Source organism: Aulostomus chinensis, chromosome 11, assembly GCF_037954235.1.
Source record: "Aulostomus chinensis isolate RoL2024-O1b breed Wild chromosome 11, RoL_Achi_v1.0, whole genome shotgun sequence".
In the NCBI taxonomy this organism is placed as follows: Eukaryota; Metazoa; Chordata; class Actinopteri; order Syngnathiformes; family Aulostomidae; genus Aulostomus; species Aulostomus chinensis.
Genome location: NC_141330.1, coordinates 20,208,800 through 20,230,656, shown reverse-complemented (window position 1 = coordinate 20,230,656; position 21,857 = coordinate 20,208,800). Strand labels below are relative to the sequence as shown.

Genomic DNA, 21,857 nt, shown 5'->3' with positions numbered 1-21,857 from the left:
TTTGTCAGGTTTCCACCACAGAGTGAGGTGTTAGTGTCATTAATCAGCACCTGTCAAGAGGACTACCGGTAGCTGGGGCTGGTGTGGATGGCTGTTTGCTTCAGCTGCTGGGAAAGCAGAATAATTTATAGACAAAACAGAACAATTTTGGAAAATTCTTCCTGAACATAAAGGCTGTTGTCAGGGTTGTCAAACGTTGTGAATGAGCAGATTTGATCAATCGAGAGATTTTGCGGTGGCAGGATACAGAGTTGCTGTCAAATCCTGATGATCCTGCTCAGTATTTAGTCATCATAACGTCAGACGCAACATCTGGCGGAACCTTCAAGTGTTTGTTGCTTTCTTTCCCTTTCCTCAGGTGCAGACTGCAGCCTCATCTGATTGGTTAGAATATCCTGAAGGGGCTGAGTTCGTGAGCCTCCTGCAGGATATGACGTCATCCAACAGGTATGTAACTGTGAGTGACGTAAGAATATTCTTCTCTTACACCATCTTGATGAGCAGCGTGCTCATCTGTGTGTAATGTATCATTAGTACGGATAATATTTAAGCTGTAATCTTAATACTCTCCTTCCTTTTACGTACCTTGTTAACTATTTGTCCGGATGTATTGTGTGTGTATACAACTGTTCTGACTGACATCAGAACAGTTGTTATGAAAAGCCAGACATCTTCTTCATCTCTGTATCTTCACGTGTTATCAGTGACGGGAAGCGTGACACCTGACCACACACACACACACACACACACACACACACACACACACACACACACACACTCAACCAGCTACATCTAATGCAACCGGAGACTGAAACATCCCAGATGTGTTTGTATTGTAATGGAAAAAAATTTGAGTTATAAAACCAAAATTTTTCAGTAAATTTTGATCCCCCTCAGATGAATATGTGTGTGTAATGTGTGTGTGTGTGTGTGTGCGTGTGTGCGTGTGTGCGTGCGTACACCTGTATCTCCCCATATGTCTGGCTTTTTTGAGTGTGTGATCCCTCTTGAGCCTTTTGTCGTCGTAGCGACCGTGCCATCTTTGATCTTTTGATGCATGAGACCAGCTACGTGTTACACACAAACATAGATGAATACACACACACATTTGTTGCATGCACACAATGGATACACACAAATGCCCCTATATACAGGCTCTCAATCACACTCACCCTGTCAGATCAATAATGAGGGTGAATTGTTGTCCCGCTGTAGAGGCCTCTCCTGTCCCCCCTACCTCCCCTCTCTTTTCTCCTTGGTCACCCTTATTCCTCCATTTTTTGTTAACCTCCCTACCTCTTTCTTCTCCTCTCAGTCCCCTCTCTGTTTCTCGTCTTTTTTCCTTATTTTCCATCTCTGGTGCTTCCCCTCTCCCACTTCTGCTCTCCCCTTGTCTCCTCTCTCTCCTCTCCCTCTCTGGGAGATGAAAGCAGAGATCAGCTCGAGCCTTTGAAGTGGCACACTCTCACTGGTTTAGCGTTAGCAGGGGGGAGGAGGGGAGCAGAGGTTTTAGGAGAAAGGGCAGGAGATGAGAGGAGCTATGAGGAGAGAGAAGAAGGGAGGAAGGAGAGGAGGGGAGTTGGCCGAGGAGGGTTTTTAATTGAGAGGATGAGAGGAGATTGAGGAAGAGGGACGACTTGGCTGAGATCCCAACCTAAATGATGTCATTCAGCCTTTACCATGGCAACCTGAGGAATGCCGTTTCTTATAACCTCAAGCCTGACCGACTGTGGAGGGCAGGGGGTTGGGGTGATGGGCTGTTCTCCCTTCTGAAGAAAAGCCTTGAGGCCCAAAGCCTGATCGTTGGTTGACTGCTGCAGACCACTAATATTTGCTCCTGTTACCTCACGGCTCCAAAACACCAACATGGATCCCTCCGAGCACTTGAGTCATGAGATCATTTCTGAGATTTCTGTCACCGTTTAGGAGGTAAAGAATTACATTTTGAGAACCATGACTCTACCGTCGGCAGCCACCAGTTTCAGAGGAGAAATAAACCATGAAACCTGTTAACACAATAGAATAAACTGCAGTAATGGTGGGCTGTGGGTGTGATGGTTTCATCCGTGCCCTCTCCCAGTTTACGCTCAAACGATCACCGTCTCCTGATTTTTACTTAGCTGCTTATTCAGTCCTTCATGTTGTAGAGGAGTGCTTCAGCAAGCTTTCATAACAACAGCGCAGAACTCTGGAACGTTTCATAACTGCTCTATATTTGAACACTAACTACGTGTCAGGAGTCTGTTTGTCCACCGAGTTTTCTGCTGTTGTTGGCTGCTTCTCAAACGCCCCAGGTTTTGATGTGGTACTGCAGTAGCCATCACTTCATCTACCACCGTCCTCCAAGCTGCTGCCGAGTGTCAGTTTGGACCCATGGAAGTGCAGCTGCAGATTTAATGAGGAACCAAACTCAAAAGTTTGTCCTGAAACTTTTCAGGATCCAATCCCCCCCCCCCCCCCCCATCCACAAACTTTCAAGGATTTCCGAATCCTCAGGGGAGCAGTGTTAATTAGGTTAATTATGTAGGTTTTAATTAACTAAGGAGGGTGGGTAGTCTTCTGCTGGCCTGGCTGTCAGTCTGCCCTCTAAGACACCTGGGAGCAAGAGGAGAGGGGGTGGCAGGGGAGAGGGGGGAGATTAGAGGGAGAGAGAGACGTAGATTCCAGTCTAGAGGGGTCTGAGCAGATCCAGCAATGCCAGTTAAACCAATATTTATAAATGTGTCTTACATATTTTACGTGTGTGTGTGTGTGTGTGTTGATTTATGTTACTGATTTATGTGCCGTTAATGGGCTGCTCTGGAGCTTTCAATCATCTGTTATGATCATCATCAACACCTGTTGTGATATTGGAGATATTCCAATTCTACATTTTCCCTTGTTAAATGTAACTTCATATGACGTCAGAAGTGAACAAGACCACCTCCCATGAACGATTCAATTTCATGTCAATACTTTAGGTCACAATTAACTTCAGTTTTGATGCTGTACTTTCAAAGATATCAATATTCATAGCTGCAGCTGACGAGATTCCTAGAAGAGGACCGTCTGGTAATCGGGTGATAAAATTGGATGTGCTTTATTGACCCCAAAACTGCATGTCAGTTTTTTTTTAAGGTAAACCATTATTTTTGGTGAAAAAAAAATGTTTAGAAATGTCTTTATCGGAAAGTGAAAAAAAAAATATACTGCAATAATACATAACCCTCAACTGTGGGTTTTTATGTACTGTAGTTCAGGTAACATCTGGAGTCTTCTCTCACTCGAATAATGATGTCAAACCTCCAACAAGACGGTGTACCAGAGCAGCAGAGACACCAAAGTCCTGATGCTGATGGAGGGCGATAGCTGCACTACTATTTTAGTCTGACCTGGACTTGGATTCCATTTTCAGAATATATGATTGTTATTTCACTGGACAAGAGACCGCATGTGCTCTGACCACTGTAAATACACGGGCCCCCTTGATTAGCTCATGATTATTATCATACAATGGTACCGTTTGTGCCTGTCAAGGAAATGCAGTCACAGTTCTTTTTGTTCCAGGTATCATGTTGATGTGGTTCAACTGGCTGCTGAAATCCTTCGGGAGATCTTTGACTCTTAGAAGACCAGCGGAGTAGCAACTTTGCCTCATTGCAGGACTGATAAGATTCTTCTGTTGTTCTTTCCAGAAAATCTCAATTTCCAATTAATCATGCAGTGGATTCTTTTTTTTTTCATTTATAATAAATATCAGTTTATGGATTGTTGTAACCTGATGTGTGTGAGTGCGCCTCTTTTTGTTACTTTGGGCTTTGAGACTTGAGTGAATGTGACACATCAGCATCAGCCCATTCACTCATCCCTCCACATGTTAATTGCATCAGTGACACTGATACATATTTGAGCGGTAGTAAAGTAGGCTGGACAGCTTCATAAAACCATCCATCCAGCGTCGTCATGGTCCTGAGGTTTGTTAAAACCCCGATGCTGAGTGGTGAGCAGCAGCAGCAGCTCACATCCCCATCTGATGCGACAACAGCGGCAGGAATTTAACACTAATGAAGACATTCTGCCACTGACGTACTTTCAAATCAAGTCTGGCTGATCTTGTAGTTGCCCAGCCTTCTTAATGTAATCCTGTACCCCATACATGAAATCCAGTTAGATTTTGGACTTCATATCCTGGATGGCAGTAAATTGACACAATATTTTCTATACAGTAGAACAGCAGCGAGTCCAGTCTTACAGAGACACCAAGGCTGAACAGCTGTCCACCATCACCATGTGTCTCTCATGGAGGACAATGCTGCCAGACCACTGCTGGAGCAGGATTGGGACATCCATTCTCATTCCGAGATATCTGTTGTACACCCCGCACCTACCTACACACAGCAGGGTGCTCAGAGCACTGTCATTGGAACCAGCGTAGTAATATTGAGGACTTTGACCTGCTTCTAACAAGCTTGACGCACTCGAGATGGTTTTACTTCACAAATTTACCTTGAAGCGAATTCTACCCTCCAGTGGGGAGACAAAGTTGTATTCCTGGGCCTATAATAGGAGGCGGCCATGTTCCTCGTGTCCTGAATCAGAGGTGTTGGTGAAAGGAAACGTGGAGGCGTCTATGTGAAATGAAAGTCCATTTTATTGTTTCAGAACACAGCAGGCTACAGCAACCAGCTCCTCCCACTACCCCACCCCGTAGTAACAGCAGACCAATAACAGCCATCCTCCCACAGCCTCACCCCTCCAGCTAGGTCAGCTACACCCCCTTTGGAACAGCAGAGACACCTCAGTGTCTACCTTAAAGCAAGAAAATAGCTTGATATTTGGACCATTTTTCCAATTCATGTTTTATACAAAAGCTACACAATGTTACACTTCATCAGAATACAATTCAACTGATTAACTTTAGTGTTTGGACACCATTTAAAATGTGATCAGGTTCTTTACTTGGATGGAGCATTACCACTAAAAAAAAAACAAAAACAAAAAAACTCAACACTACCAGAGACTTAAAATACAAGGGACTGCAAAAACAAAGATGAGTATCAGAAGAATGAAAAAAGCAAGCTAGAATCCATTTGTACCATTACAGACTTAAAAAGGAAAACAGAGTAAAAATGTAAAACAACAAAAAAGGTAAGAATAAAAAAAAACTAAATACATAAAAAGGGTTTTCAAAATCAACCTTGGAGATCAAAATCCATGTGTCACGTCAGGATTTGAAGTCAACCCACCGTCCGGCTGAGACTAGAACCGCACTTTAATCTAAATTTGTCCCAATGGAGTTCCCATAGACAGGAAACTTTGCTTGATGTTGAGTCTCTTCAGGCACTTTCTGAAACCCCGCCTCCTCCATGTGGGCGAATCACGATGCAGGTTCATCCAGATCACATGATACAGCTGCAGGAGGAAGGGAAAAGGACAAAAAATGAGCCAGGTGACTGGCAAAATGAGGACAAACAGCTCTCCCTGCATTTGACTGTAGCTACAAGTGGGAGGAAAAATAACTCCTACAGGAAAATGCAAAAGAAAGGTCATTCAAGTTAGAACTCCAACTCAGAGACATGAGCAGGAGTCCACGTTCATGGACCTGATGTCGTAGCAGATATGGCAGAATGAATGTTTTACTTTGTTGGTTAACTTGCTGTAACAACTTTGTAGTTGAATGTCCTTTCAGTTGATCTGTGTTTGCGATGTCTTTGCAAGCACCTCTCATCTCCCTGTTCCACACAAGACTTGATAAACATCCATTTGTTGCAGACTCTTTGTAGCCCATTTGCTCAGGAGAAAAATTACAAAGCCTTTTAATCAGAGGTCTGAAGAAAGATCGGAATTATCTTTTATTGACTTCAATCAAACGCAGGGAAAGAATTTACATGGACAAGAGAGCAGGCCATTCTATTGCAACATTGTTAAACAAAATTCTCCACCATTTTGGACTGGAATACTTTGAGTAACTTATACCCTTTTCACACTGAAATACGCGGGTTTTTGGACCCACGTTTGCTCAGCATTAGGGCGCATTGAAGCTTCCAGAAGACACGGGTCTGAACTCCCGCTGCGAGGGCTGCATGCCTGTGTTTTTCTGTCTTGTAGGTCATCGCGCTGACAAAGTCATCATTTCACAAAAACGTGCGCCGGAACACTAAGAGGTAAACAAATGACAACATGGACGTTGTCAAGTCGAACGTTAGCGTTGTCCTTGTGTGCATTGCAATGTTGTCTCTTTTGCAAAGCGTACAAACTCGGCGCAGATTGGAAAATGTCTGAGCGCTAATGCAGCGAAGGAGGATGGAGTTTTTGGCTCGTCTAGAAGGGAGCCGAAGAAGCTACAGGCGAAGCCTGACAGGTGGCACAGTTACAAAATCAGACCACGACAGGAAGGTCGCATGAAACCTGAGATGACGCGGGTTGCCTTTTTCACACTGCAGGTGAGCCGAGCCGAGCCGCCAAACACTCGGGTAGTTTTGCGAGTCGGTCGACACGGGTCGAAATGCTGAGTCGACCCTTTCAGAGTGCCTAAAAACCTGTGTTGACCCATGTTTTTGGTGCAGTGTGAAAGGGGCTACATTGAAGAACTTCATTACAATATTTGTTTCCACACTTTCTTCTTGGTCATCTTGTCTGTCATTCTGAGATTATTTTTCCACTGCTGTAATCAACTGACATAGTCAGTCCAAAATGGTGGCCTCACTGAAAAAAAAAAAAAAAAAAAAAAAAAAAAAAAAGAGCACCCAGCTTTCTCCACCTGGGTCTCTCTTCTCTCTGACCAGGTGACAGGAAGGAGACAGAACCCAGGCAGTCAAAAGCAAACACATTGATCAAACAGTTAGCAGCAGTCTGAACATGCAGCAGCCTCTGTGAGTCAATCCACTCCCTTGGCCATTTTGTGACACAGCTACTTGAGCTATCACATGGCTACAGTGGGTGTGGCTTCATCTTACCTAGTCAAAAGTGTAGTGTAATGTTGGTCTTGGTATTTACAGGTCGGTATCAAACCAGGCCAGTTGGTTGGAGTCACCGGGTGGCAGGCCATCAATCAGTTCCTGGGTGTGTCCCAGGTCAGGCAGCCCCTCTACAGGGGGGTATTCCTGGCCAGGGTGGTGGCCCCCACCCAGATCATGGTCCATCATGGGTTCCATACCCATCGGGTCCCCGCCATAACCCCCCGAATGGAAAGAACGGTAGCTTGGGTCTGGGAGAGGGGCAGTGGAGGGAGGAGAGGCAGGGGAAGCAGAGCGTTTGTTAGAAGCATGTTAACAAACCAAGCGGTCACACGCTAGTATCATCAAATGTACACAGCAACACACACACGCACACGCAGTCCATCCTACAGCTCACACAATCATGGAGGAACCCGCCATGATCCAGAACCTTTTACCAAGTTCAGCTACAAACTCAGGTTCTGGTTCCACCCAAGTCTGCAGAGGCAGCTTGTTCCTCCACCAAACCTTTGAGCTGTGGCTGGTTTCATTTGGGTGTAGTGACCCAGCAGCAGTAGCAGAGCCCCACCCCCCAGTTCACTGATCGATACTGTCCAAGGTCCAGCACAATGGTCATGTTCAGATGGCCAACTGACAGCAGTGGTTTATATTCTAGAACCTGCCTGTGCTCAATGTGACAGCAGGACTCTCATCAATCTCCATTCAATCTTAGGAGCATTACTGCTGCTGACAGTTTCCAGTGTACCACCACCAAAGACTGTGTGTGTGTGTGTGTGTGTGTGTGTGTGTGCGCACGTGCGCAGTGACTGGCAGTGACTCTGCAAATGTTCTGATGAACTTAAAAACAGGAGGGGGTGGGAGGCTCCTGGGGTTGGGGAGATGTTTCATGCTTCTCCCTTCTTGCATTTCTCACAGGAGCCTCCAGGCCAGTTGGAGGGTGAGGTGACTTACCCTCTGGTCTGTAGCCCAGCGGCTCTCCTTGAGCACCGATGTCCAGACCCAGCTCTCCAGTCTACAAACACAAACCAGTTAGTGAGACCACTGTACTGTTGCATACAAACTGTGTGCAAAAATCATCATCAATTCTTGAAAAGGGCAGATGTTGAGCTTGTCATACTTCGTTCCAGGCCATCGGTTCTGTCCTGAAGAGTGAGCTGGTGAGTTCGACAGAGAGGCGTTTCTTGTAGTCTTGGGGTTTGTCTTCTGACATACGGAACAAAACGGCTGCAGCATATGTGGCTGGGAGAAGAGACAGTATAAAGGTTAGACTTCCTGCTGCATTTAACTCCTGGTCCAAAAAGCAGTAAATCGACAAACCATTTGAAGACCATTATTAAGGTCCAAACGGTATGAATGTAGACAAGCGAAGCCATGTCACATTTAGTTGACCTACTTAGAAAACCAGAATTTCTCATTGCTGCGTATTTCTGACCATCTGCCTGGTAGAGAGGACCCAGTATTAGAATGATGAGGTTAAACATACCAACTCCTTCATTGCGGCTGTGCAACAGCTCTGTGAGAGGGGCAGTGGCTCCCTCAGCCTCAATGGCCTCTGCAGCCTCTTTATCCTGGGCCAGCTCACACAGGACACCTGCTGCTACACGCTGAATGTTCTCGATGGGAGAATACAACAGCTGCACACAGACACACACAATTCTCAGCTTGCAGTTTCAGATTGAGAAGCTCCTCTCCAGTTGTGCTTCAATTTTTTCAGTCATAAACAACCATATCTGGGATTTTTATGTGCCTGTTAGGGTTAACACTCTCTCCATTCTCATTAATCACTGTAGAACACAAAATAGTGTATTCACAAACAAGTATAAAATACACATCTCAAATTCACTAATATTTGAGGTTGTTACTTGTACATTTACAACTCAAAATGCATTGAGATTTTTTTGTACCTGTACAAAGAGTGGAATTGTGTTTAGGCCTCTGATAACTATTCTGTTGTGGACGTCTCTGGCCAGGATGTGAAGAGCTCCTGTGCAGCCCTCCACAATCTCCTCCATACGAACTCCCTCCTACACAAAATCAAACACACACACACTTGATGCTGCACCTGAAGGAATCGAGCTGGAAGGTGGTCACGTGAGACTGTGGAAGATGGTGTTGCACTATTATAATCTATGTATTTGCTGTCTCACCACAAACTGCTGCTGTGTGCCTCCCATGCTGGTGCGTCTCTGTGTGTCTTGGTGTGCTCTGACCAGCAGCTGAACCAGTCTGGGGATGGCTCCCTGCTCCCTCAAAGGGGCATGGTTGGCAGGGCACAGAGCCAGGTTACGGATCAGACCAACAGTAGCCTGGAAGGACGCGTGGTCACATGACAATTGAGCACGGTGAAATTCCAACTTAAAACATCTGATAACAGCCAAACTTGTATAGTTTTCATTTACACCATTTAGTCATAAATGTATAAATACATATGGTCACAGCACTGTACAACAACATACTGAAAATACACACCTGTACACTTCTGCTCTTGATACTAAGTACTGAAATACTACTTTATTGGTTTAAAGTCATAAATTAAGATTAGAGCTCAACTACATTTTCATGAGATGATTTTAAGCATTCAAAGACATATTTTGCCCTTTATTTAGGCTTCAAGGTGATCGATAGTGAACTGACTGTCACAGGAGACAGTATGGCAGCTCATGGAGCTGCCTGCCACTGACAGGTCTGTGTGTGTGTACCTTAATAAGTGGCCAGTGTGATGGAGGATGCAGTAATTTGACCACCACTGGCAGGCCATAGTGCAGTCTGACAGCGTTCTGTGCCATCTCAGCATCCTGGTGTCGAGATGTCAGGTGACGCAGGGCACAGATAGCAGGTTCTGTGATGTCTTCTCTGTCTCCAGCCCGAAGAACAGTGCGAACCAATGCCTCGATACCACCAACCTACACAGGAACAGTTGGATCATTTTGGAAACTTATTGTATAAATTCCACATGATCAATAAATACCACCTTCACTTTTGTGTGCATGTGCATGCGTTCGCTCACCTGGCAGACCATCATCTTGTTCTTGTAGTTGTTACAGGTCAGGTTTGATAGGATGCCAGCAGCACAGGTCACCACGTTTATGTCGTCACTGCCAAGCAGTTGGACCAGTGTTCCTAGCAGACCCTCCATTCCCTCCTGGAAACACAGACAGTTGTCTGGTTAGCTTGAAAGGACAAGTCACATGCAGTAAAGATTAGTTATTAAGATAAATTTGGGTCAAGGAGCACTTCTGGTCACCTGTTTGGTGGCAGCATCTGATAAATTCCTGAGAGTCCAGAGACAGTTCTGGACCAGTCTCTGGCTGGGGTCTGTCAGGTGGAGTCCCAGTGCCTGCATGCCTCCTGAGCAGAGAGACAAATATGAATTAGAGTTGCTATTATCTGTGATAACAAATTTGAATTGTATTAGACACCATTTAAAATGGATTTAACACAAAGCAAATGTTGTATGACATTCCAGCACAAACTGCTAATACTTGAGCTCATGAAGGAAACCTACCAGCCTCTACAATGGCGGGTTTGTTACTGGAGCACACGGACAAAACTTTGAGCACTCTGCTTGTGGTCCACAACAGCTTCTCGTAGGTGTAAGTCCTCATGATGTTGACCAATGCTTGGGGGCCTCCACTGGCCAGAATTATCAACTACAGAAACAAGACAAAAGGAGGATACAAAGGTGCAGTGTTTTATGAAGCCTGACAACTGAATTTAGAATACTATTTTTAGAAAATTTATTTGGAGGTCTTGTACCGCAAATCCAATACCACTAGATGACACCATCTTTGTGTTTCAATTCAAAATTTTTGCTCACTCACCTTGCTCTCCTGGTTTCCGTAAGCCAGGATTTGGAGACAGTCTGTGGTGATGGCTAGGAACTTTACATTAGTCTTGTTGAGCAGAGCCACCATTTTTTGAAGCCCACCGGCCAAACGCACAGCCATTTTAGCTCCTTCCTGGTGCAGGAGGAGGTTGTGGAGGGTGGTAATGGCATAGAACAAGACAGAGTCTACAGGTGATCTGCAGAGCAGAAAAAGGATTATCAGATTACAATCCAACATAGAAATAACCACAAATAAATATACAACATTAATTTCTCACAAGACCTTCCTCTCCCCATTCCCTACCTATAGGGAGTCAACTGGCAATTATGTGAAAGCCTTTCACCACAGTGGATTTACTGCCGTCACTAGATTTCACTGTACATATTGACAACGTGCCAGTTCTCACATTCATAAAAAAATTCCATGGTGTGTATTTCAACAGCTGACCTCTAATAGGACATATTCAAGTGTGCTGCACCATGTCTTTCACACAAAATCACTTCACACAAAGAGTACTACTACTCTTTAAAAGGTTTGAAAACAAACTAAACCTTTTATGGAAGCTGATCAAAGATGTTTTTTAAATCAGGAACAGTACAAACTTCATTTTCCTTTTCGACCACATGGCTTCTTAACTTTGTGCTGAACAGCTACAAATAATAATAATAACAACAACAACAACAATAATAATAGGCAAACAGCAACAATAACCTTCCCAATGAGACATTCATGCTGTCACATACCCAAGCATTTTAACTAGAGCTGGTATCCCTCCAGACTTAAAGATGGCCAGTAGTCCCTCTCTGTGATGGGACAGGTTGTGGAGTGTCCCTGCAGTGCAGCGAGCTGTCTCCACATCATTTGTGTTCTGCATGGTCCTGACAATAGCAGACACCATCTGAGGGGAGCGCATGATGGCATGACGCGACGCTTCTTTCTTTGAGAGCTGGTGCACCATCACGGCTGCTTTGTTTACTACAACCTGGAGGAGACGTAGACATTAGGAAGTGACAGCAGCGGAAAAATAAAACACGCAAAGTCTTTACCACAATTTACCTGGTCCTCATCATTGAGAAGTTTGGTGAGTTCTGGTATGGCTCTGGTTGCCAGCTCAGCATCATCTTGGTAATTGATCAAATTTACCACGGCATGTTTGAGCATTTGCGAGGGCTCTGCCAGCCTCTGGACATTGGTGGGGTTTGCTGTATCATACTGTGTAGAGGGGATTTGCATACCCTCCTCAAGAGTCTCTGGGAACATTGCTGCACGCACCCGCTGAGCACGCGTCATAGCATACTGACCATCCAGGTCTAAAAGAGAGAGCAGTTGTTTTCTTAGTTTTTATTGCTCATTAAATGTTTATGATTCTTAGGTCAACAGAGACAGATGTTAAGTAACTAAATTTCCACAATATGTTGACAAATTGATAGTATTGAGACCCACCTTGTACTTGATCCTGGGAGAAATTCTGGTTAAAGCCTTGCTCCCACTCATACATGACCTGGTTGTTGTCAAGATCCTCTTCCTCTGGGTTTCCTTTCCCACTGAGGGAAGGTGCTGTTGTGGTGGCCCCTGAATGGATGCCTGAATCCAGGTATGACTGCTGCTGCCAGTGACTGACTGCTGCCTTGCGGTCTGGCTCCATGGCCATATCTAGCTCCATCAGATCAGCTGGAAAGTCACATGCATAAACAGTCAGTCTAACAAACTCTACCAAAGTAGATTTTAAGATGAGATCCCCATGTGTGGCTTGGGGGTCTTAACACATCCAACAATATCCTGTTGCAGAGAAACAGGCATTGCAATATTCTCATTGCTTAGAAACCGTAAGGAGCACTTAAGGTGAGTTGGTCGAGCCTGACAAGGAAATATTACTCAAGCATCTAAACTATTACCTACTTTATGCATTCTGCATATGTATCATACTTTATGGTAATTTTTGAACATGAAGTTGGATTTTACACATGCTCCAGGGTTCACACTGATTTCACTATGTTCAAATGAAAACAAAGCCACAACAGAAAGACAGAAGAATTGGACTGTTGCAAATTTTAACACAATGTGCTTTGTTCAATCTGAATGTGAGATACAAGAAAAGAATAAAAATATGGACAAGAACTGGTTAAGTCCTGGGAAACTATCAACTCACCCTGGGAAGCCATGTTGCTTTCTCAAACCACGGCTGGCACAGCTTCCTTGTCTGAAACACAGGAGGACAGTCAGCAAAACCACTTCTGCAGCTTCCCATCTCCCATCATCCCTTCACTCTACTGACTCATTTCTAGTCCTCTTCTGCTCAAACCAAACGCCAGCCATTTCATTACAACACAAAAACATCAAGCAGAGGTGAAAACATCACTCCAGACAGATGAAATTAGTGGCAGTGCTGTTTCAAGAGAATCAGCCCACACAAGTGACTTTACAGTGCTTCTTTTCCTTTCCTGTCTCCCCCTTTTCTTGGATTTCCTCTTCTGTAAAAGCCAGACATGCAAGCAGCAGAAGCTCACAAAGCTCCCATTAAGTATAGCAGCTAGTGACTACTTAGGTGAGGAAGGACAAGGGAAGTGGAGCCTTGGCAGAGAGAAAAGCAGGAGAAGGGAGGGGGGCATACACGTTCCTGCACTGGCTTTGAAGCTGAAACCACACTCTGCAGTAAAGTAAACATTAGCAGTGGCAGAACAGACATAGTGAGAAGGGATTAATTCAGAAGAAAAAAAATTAGCATAGGTATTTTCAATCCATACTCAAAGATAAATATTGTGACAGTAAGGCACACACTCAAAAATCAGAGAAGAAAATCCCAAGTAATATAAAACAGAAATAGGAGTACTGTGTCCAAAGAGTCAAAGACCAAATCCTGTTCATTCATGACATGCAAGTCTGTTCTGAGAAAGGATGATAGCTCTATGAAAAAACTACAACTAATTACAGAGGCTCTTTTAAAGCTGAAAAAATGTATCATGATGAAACGTGACATTACAGTCAGCTTTAAATTGGTCACTTACAAATTTCAGCAAAGAGGCCAAATTCAGACTAAAAGAAATGCCCTGTAACAAATTCTATATGACCTGCACTCCAATACTCAGCCACAGATGTGAGTCCATGAACCAGCATCAACAGCATTGTTTGTGTATCCAAACCAAGACACCCCCCCTTAACATCACCAAGTTTTTTGTAGCTAAACCAAAACTCAACTGTGCATTAACACAAGAAAACATTTTCAACATTGATTTAGAATGGTTTTGAAAGGCACCGTCACTCCTTGATCTGTTTACGCTTGCGGCAGCAACAGTGTCACATGTTGATGGTTTGCGTGTCATTTGTAACATGCTCCCCATTGTTAAAGGGCTATGACAGCGTGTTTATGAGCCATGGAGGGAATAAAGCTGGGTGGATTGCTCATGCAACAGAACAGAGTGTATTTAGTGTTGGTTTAGATAATTTGTATTTAATTACAAATGCAACTGTTAAACAATTAAACAACATGTTTATTGCCACGTCATATCAATATAATGCCCAGACCTACCCGACAGGTAGGAGTGGACTGATTCAGCAAGCCCAGCGTTCAGTCTGTATTATGGTTTTTGGGTCACGGTTTCAGTTCTGTTCATTTTGATTTTTACATGACAGATGAACACATCCCCAGCATGGGCGTACTTCAATAAACAACACAATCACTGCTGCGTTTTGCTGTAATCTGAGGTGGCCCTGCGCTACTCCCTGCACCTTTCTGTGCTTTCTCTGTGAGGGCGGAGCTTTTACAAGTGTGTCACTGCACACCCAGCAGATACACACATCTTTTACTTCTCTGAAAAAAAGTAATGGTTCATGTGAATGTTGAACTTCAGGTTGTCTATTGAACAATTCATTTTAACAGTACAGTCGAACATCCTCATTGACAAGGTTTAGATCCCTGTAGTGAACTCAAACCTAACCAGACAGGCATGGTATGCTGGTTTCTGTGGTGATCTACAGTTCCACTCACAGTCAAACAGCACCAATTACACTGAAGTTAGGCACTACCCACCAAATCACACACACTCTAGGATAGGCAAAATGTTTGTGTATAAATCTATTATCAAAACTTCACTCAGAGCAGAAAATCTTCAGAAATCTGATGTTTTAAAGGACTCTTAATGGGTCTGAGCTGTCGTGACAGCTGAAAACTCCAATAAAAAGCATTTAATAGAATTCTCTCTTTTTCTAATGGGAGTTTGTGTTTATTTAACTGCTGAGCTGACTTCTTTAAGCTGAAAGATACTGTTGTAATGTCATATGCAATCGATTTTGAAACTGATGCCAGGGTGTAAAATATGGCAGGATGAGACATTTGATCATTCTGGTAGCAGAATTTTGAAATATAGAGCATGATTTCTAAATTTGAGTGTAGTCGAAAAAAAATTGTCTTCATCATTGAAATAACTTTTTTCTTACACAGGCCGAACGAAAAATTGTGTTTGCCTTTCACAGATTAAAAAACAATTCTTTTCACAATAAGAAAATACTGAGCACTGTTGAGACATTTTTGGCCAAATGTTGAACTGGTTTGCAGTTCACATCTTTCATTTGATAGTAACTGTTACCAGTTAGCCAAAGTAGCTTGATCGTAAACTGAACATCTCAAAATTGCATTGAAATCTCAATATGGCTTTGTGCAACGGCAGGAGGTACAGTATTTGCTAAAGTAAAAAATACCATTCTAAAATGTAGTATTGCTGTGATGCATATCCCAGCTTGTAAATGGTATATTAAGACTTAGCACATCTATGTTTAGTCCAGATCCATGTAAGACAAATCATATTATTTAAATCAATAAATGTTTATACTGAATTTTGATTCCTTCTGATATTAAGAACCAAACTGCAGTATCAGTCAAAATAGTGACAGTAGTTCTTCAGCCCGATTGCAATATGCAGATTTGTTTTTGCAGCCTTCCACATTGTTCCAAGTGTGTTGGTGTAGAGAAACATCTCAAAATAGAACAAGGAAATGCAACTGTGTGTGCAAATCATTTTCACAAGAAAATGGAGATGTACTTTTTTTATGTTGGTAAAGGGGGCTAAACTCGAAATGAGCCTTCTATACACTGAGGTGTATGGAAGGCTCATATAATAAACAAACATTCTCCATCCCACTCACATCCTTCTATCCAATTAATATTGAAGTACAAGCACTCATCCAAACAGCAAGTCATACCAATAGTTAAAAAAGAGTACCTAAACAAAATACATAAATGAGTAAGAGTGGTTGGGTTAGAAGACTGACAATTTGCAAATACACACAAGGACAGCTTAACCTACTGTTCTGACATGTAGCACACCCACACCAGCCCATCTCAGCTGTGTCATTAAAACACAATCTTGAGTCAGGCTCTTGGACTGCTGCTTCTTCCCACAAACGCACCAACTCAAATTCGCTGTTCACACGCCATCCTCAAGCGTTGCAAGCTGGTCCTCACATAACCCAACCCTGCCCTAATAGGAGCCATATGTCCCATACCAAACTGCATACAAATCAAAACATACAATCAAAGCACATCTTTCAAACTGGTGGAAAAGTGGCTCTTTACATCTGGCTTTGGAAATTGAGCCAATGATTTTTGATGGGCAAACAAGGAAAGCCTGGTCTCCAATTGAGACACAATTGGCTGCCTTGCCCTGAAGTAAGACTCTGACCATTAAAATACACGCACACAAACCTCATTGCAGTTCAAGTTCCAAGCAGCCTTGCCACAAAAATCTGAACGAAAAGTTTCTTTGAAGCCAGATGTGAAGTCTAAAACGTAAAGAAGTGTGCCTGGTCCAAAGCCATTTAACTGAAAACACATGGCTAATGACTAACACACTAGTCAGAGTCACATGACTGTCCTGTGCGGTACATGGGTTGAGTCAAGGTTCATCAATGGGAAGGGAGTAGATGCTAAGAGGGTGTGTCATATAATCACAAACACTAATGTGACTGTAGATGATGGTGTGATGTGTGTAGATGCTCAGCTCTCTAAAACCACCACACCAGGCTTCCAGGTAAACTGCCACTGAATAGATTACACACTTGTCGTTCCAACACAGGAATGACTACAATGAATTGTGTATTTTATTCGGTTTGTTAAAACTGCTCCAAGGATGGCCGTAGAACAAGAGGAGACCAGATTTCACCTGAGTGTGAATTGACAAACATGAAAGCAGAACATATCCCATTTATGTTGGTTAGCAGGTTTGGGTTAAACACTGCTTCACACACCAGACTAACGAGGCGTTTGTCAGCGCAGGAGAATATGAATGATAACCATTGAATCATGATGCAATATTCAAAAAATTCGCACAACAATCAACAAATCAAGCCACCAGGAGTTCCCACATGATGTTCCTTATAAACACACCAGAATCTAGAAACAAACAAAAACTGCTGATGATTATGAAACAGCTACTGAAGGAGCTGTAAACAAGATGTGACCAAGTAGAGTATTACAGGTTACCTCCAGGGTTTAATATGGGCAAGTTTAACCAATTATCTAAAAGACCAGCAGCCACCTAAGTATGCGTGAAATAAATCTTGAAGCTGTGTGGGAAATCTTGCATTACTAAAGATCTTCAAGCAGGAAACAAATTACAAATGCAATAACAAGCTAAAAAACTGCCTTTATTCTTGTCAAATTTCTTTCCTTTCCTCCTCAGTTTGAGGGGGGGGGACCAAACTAATCACAGAAAGGCTGAAAATGTGTTTTAAAGCTGTAAACCGAAGCCACTATGCATATCTAACTTTTCCAATTCCATTAACCCCACCCTCCTGAAGAAGAAGAAAAAAAAGACCAAGTATATTTGTTACATTTCAAGCCAGCAGATTTTGCAAGAACCCGATGCCACATGATCATGTAAGAATCTATCTCGTCATGCATCAAGTTGTTAGTTTGTGTGCGAAACTGAAACAAACCATCTGACACAAAGCTAGCAAATTTAAGCTTTTGTGTCGAATTAAGTTCAGGTGAGCCTGAGGTTCGCATAGCTTGACAATACTGACATTTAACACTCAGAAAATTTAACTTTCACTCTTTACCCGACAGACTTTTTTTTGCTTAAAATTAAAGTCTTTCACTTACGTCATGAAATACTACAACAATGCATATCTGATATAAGAAATAAAGTGCAGGTACCTGAGTGCAGGGAAATTTGTACAGAGAAAAGGGATTTCTCAAGTTCATCTATGCTCATATGCTCTCAAGTGGAAAACATTGTTCAGTGCATCTGGACAAGCAAAATCTCAAACAAGCCCTTATTATGGACAGAAACGAGACAGGAGCTGCCAGACTTCAGTGTCAGTAGCAATGTGCAGGGTCAGCAGCAATCACCGCTGGCTGCAAACTATACAATGATCTGAATGGCTGCAGTTGCTGCAGTATTTGGTCTTTCTCCCCTATGCACACTGATCATGATGTCTATGGAGAAGGAAGGACTCCAGGAAAAATCCTTGCAACTGCACATAGATTCTTCCAGTTCTGGACAAAATGTATCTGTTTTGAAAAGGTTTGTAGTTTGAAAGAAGAGGTTGAAAGCAGTTTTCAATCCTGAAATGTAAAATCTCATGAGGAGGTCAACCTTTAGATCGATACAACCAATTCACTCCATGCATCTTCATGAGAACATGATATTTCTGAAAATCTCTAGGCACATTTCAGTCATCAGTGCCTCATCCCGTTCCACCTGACTCAGACCTTGAAAATAAACCAAACTTCCTCTGCAAGCAGACAAAGAGGTGTGCCACAATCAAGAAAAAAAACACAGATTTAAGTGATGTCACTGGAAAGGTTTACTGCCAAAGGCTTCTTATGAGCCAGTTACCTAAAAACACACCACTACCGGCCTCGGATGTAGCCTACACCCACGCTTCCGTCTTGATTTAAAAAAAAATAAATGCAGGCTTGAAAGGAAATTCACCTCGAAAATAAAACGTTTTGGTTCTGTCGGTTTGTGGACCTCACGAACAACAATATATTTTAATTGCCCATGAACAATATGTTGATTTATGAAGCACATGTGGACCATTTTAAGTAATGCAGTTATTAGATAAGTCATTTTCTGGTGCCCGCAATTACTCAAATAAGCCAGATTCGTTGCGGATCTCCTAAGAAAAATCTGAAACCGCGGAGAGACGTGAAAATACATACCCTGTTAAAATCCCCTTATTTATCAGATACGCAATTTCTAATTAGACCAAATCAACCAACTAATGATAAAAAGTCCAAATAACTGCATTGCTTTACGCCATTAAAATCTCATTTCAGTTTTTACACCTGAAGCTTCAAACTAATTGTTTTCTGTATCGGGTTCACAGCCAAACTTAGTCCGCCCGTTCTCCGCCAGGAAAACACTTTTCCTGCATGTGAAGGCACCACGAAAGGGTAAAATATACAATAAAAGACATTAAAAAAAAACAGGCATGGTTTTCCAGAGCGACGCCATGCTGCAGCCCTCCTCCCCACACACAGCTGCTGGCTGGCGGCCCCCTGACTTTCCTGCTCCAACACCACTGACTCAAATTTCACACTCAGGCTCCTCCTCGTCTTCCTCCCGAAGCACATCGGCTGGGAGGAATTTGTCGGTCTTTGTTTAAAAGGACGACTGAAAAAAAACACATCATCAAGAAATATATATATATATGCACACACACACACACACACACACACACCTCATGCGTTATCTACTAGTCTACTAGTTAAGAATTGCATTATGTTGATTTGACGTCAAATTACAATGAGGCTTTAGTTTTTGTAAGTTTCAAACGAACTTTTGACATAGCTTGAACATTATCGTTACGTCTTCTCTTAGTCATAATAAAATAACTTTTCCTTGAATCGTTTAACCACGTAAAACTAGTACGTAGAGCTCCATACGCGTGTTTTTTTTTACGCCGCATGACAGGATTTTTAACCCCAACCAGCAGCACAAGCAACTGACCAAAAGGCGAAACTGGAGTCGAGCAAACATGAGTCAGAATAGTGGAATGCGGCCAGCAGCACAAGGGGGCTAACCTTGCTACCGTGGACTGCTGTTAACTATTGTAACAAGCCACAGCTAACATCGGCGTTTACTCGCAAACCACGAACGAGGTTTCTCGCTAAAATTCATGGCAGTGTAATCAACCCGAAACATCTACTTGTCTTTGTCTACAGGAACAACACACTCTCATAAAGTTACTGAGTACTGTCGATTAAACATGCTCTAGGCGGTGGCTTCCATATCCCAAATATCAGCCGAGCTGGCTCGCTAGCTACGGCAACAGCATCACCCGCCGGCCCGCACACAACAACCGGCTCCATTCCTGCTGGCAGTCAGGGAGCCCGGCGTGAGAAAGAGGGACACAACTATGAAGAACCTATAGTTTGAATGTTGAAGCTTACCCTTGTGAACACGGCAAGTCCGTCCACTCGGGTCCTGGGGAGTAAAAACCACTTTAAAATGGGAAAAAGTCGAGCACAAAATGTGAATGCGAGCGTCAGCGGGAGCAGCCGTCCACTCCCTCCACAGTCGGCAAACTTGACTGGGCCGGAACAGCAGAGACTGGAAAATGTAAGATGGCGGCGTGTTTATATAGACCGGAGAACGCCCTGAAGTGGTCACATATCCTGCCGTTCGCTCGGATAAAATAGATACCAAAATCGGACAAAGCTTTAAATCATGTCACTTGAATAAATCTTCATATACATTTACATACATTCCCAATTATATGCATTTATTTTGAATTTTAGATGATTCATTAAAGCAAAACACGGCAAAAAAAATGTCTGTAGCTTGAGCATGAATACACAATTGAATCAAGTTCCGGTAGACTGGAGAAGAGGAAATCTGATGCCTTTCCCAGCTAAGCTGCTGGACTGTGCTGAAATTTACAAAGTTACACCTTCACCTACAGCTTACAGCATGACATAGTGAGATCCTCATACTATTAACATCACCGTTACCCCCAATTAGCCTCTGTGAAAATAAAGCAGAAATAATAATCTCAACAAATTAAAATCAAATTAGTGGTCTTCCCTGACAACACCTTCATCGAAATCAGTTCCAAAACAAATTTATAATTTGAGCAACTTTTATTCAGTGTCAAATGTGATGACATAATCTTGAATAAATCTCAATAGTAAACAATACAACTTCCAACCTTCGTAAGGTTCTCTTTAATGCAAAGACATGTCTGTGAAACTGCTTATCATGTTCTCAAGAGGCAATTCAAATAATTATGTAGCCTAGAAGGGTGCATTCAGCAAGCGATTCATTGACTAAAAACCTCTTACAACTGTGTGATTACACCTCCAGGCACTGAAGCAAAAGTCACTCAGCAGGTTGGAGCACCTTGTCTGCTTTAAGTGCTCAGCAAGGAGGTGATGAATTGGAGAGTCAGTGGATGTCAGTGATACCTGGAGAGTTCTTCATTATTGACATTTAAACTCAGTTGTATAAGTGAATTAATCAAAATCCCACATGCTAAGAAAATATTTTAAAGATGTGATTAAATACAGCTGCTTTCAGAAGTTGAGTGAGAAAAATATTTACGCAGCTGTAGTAAAGGCTCAAAAATGCATGCATATTTCTTCCAAATACAGATGAGAACAATATTTTTTTTCTGACTGGATTAGGAAGCATTTTTACATCTTTATCATGAGGTCACAGATTTTGTTTGGATTCAACTGCGGATGACTTTCTATGTAACTCATCATGAGGAGATCATCCCCGTAGGACTTCCTGACCCTTTGGAAAAACACGAAAAGTCCCAAGTCTTCGCTGGGTGCCTTCATCTTGGGGTCATAAAGAGAGGAGAGCAGGCCATGTGCTAGCTTCAGGTTAACAGGTTGAAAGTTGTATTGTTTACTATTGTGATTTCTTCAATATAATGTCATCGCATTTGACACTGAATAAAAGTTGCTCAAATGATAACTTTGTAATAATTGTGTCCTGTCTATTCTTCGTCTTCCTCCAGGATTATTCAGTAACATTTATTTACAATATACCTTTAAAATGGGTGACTAAAAGCCCAACTCTGATTGCAACAGTTGCTGCAGCAATCCTTGTATAGGACTCATTTCATGACACAACACATGAGCACA

General features: G+C 42.7%; 2 protein-coding genes across 4 annotated transcripts in view; one reads left to right on the top strand and one right to left on the bottom strand.

Annotated features, from left to right (window-relative positions):
- The window catches only part of ulk4 (unc-51 like kinase 4), an 84,188-nt gene extending 80,434 nt beyond the window's left edge, over positions 1-3,754 (top strand). For 2 of the 3 annotated variants that reach the window (XM_086219009.1, XM_086219007.1), the window contains one exon: positions 359-585. In XM_086219009.1, coding sequence (XP_086075135.1) covers positions 359-523 — 165 coding nt within the window. In that variant the 3' untranslated portion in view covers positions 524-585. Of the gene's footprint in view, positions 1-358; positions 586-3,546 lie in introns of those variants that run through there. The other variant, XM_086219008.1, reaches the window with a different exon arrangement.
- A 915-nt stretch (positions 3,755-4,669) lies between these two features.
- On the bottom strand, positions 4,670-20,324 carry ctnnb1 (catenin (cadherin-associated protein), beta 1). Its single transcript, XM_086219006.1, has 17 exons — positions 20,157-20,324; positions 12,912-12,962; positions 12,206-12,433; positions 11,819-12,072; positions 11,506-11,744; positions 10,757-10,958; positions 10,441-10,585; positions 10,180-10,283; positions 9,943-10,077; positions 9,635-9,838; positions 9,083-9,241; positions 8,840-8,959; positions 8,419-8,569; positions 8,053-8,174; positions 7,887-7,947; positions 6,936-7,186; positions 4,670-5,391 (listed from the first exon to the last, which is right to left on the bottom strand). Exons 2-16 carry the CDS (start codon positions 12,922-12,924, stop codon positions 6,972-6,974), a joined length of 2,352 nt encoding a protein of 783 aa, XP_086075132.1. The 5' UTR covers positions 12,925-12,962; positions 20,157-20,324; the 3' UTR covers positions 4,670-5,391; positions 6,936-6,971.
- Between the last annotated feature and the right edge of the window lie 1,533 nt (positions 20,325-21,857).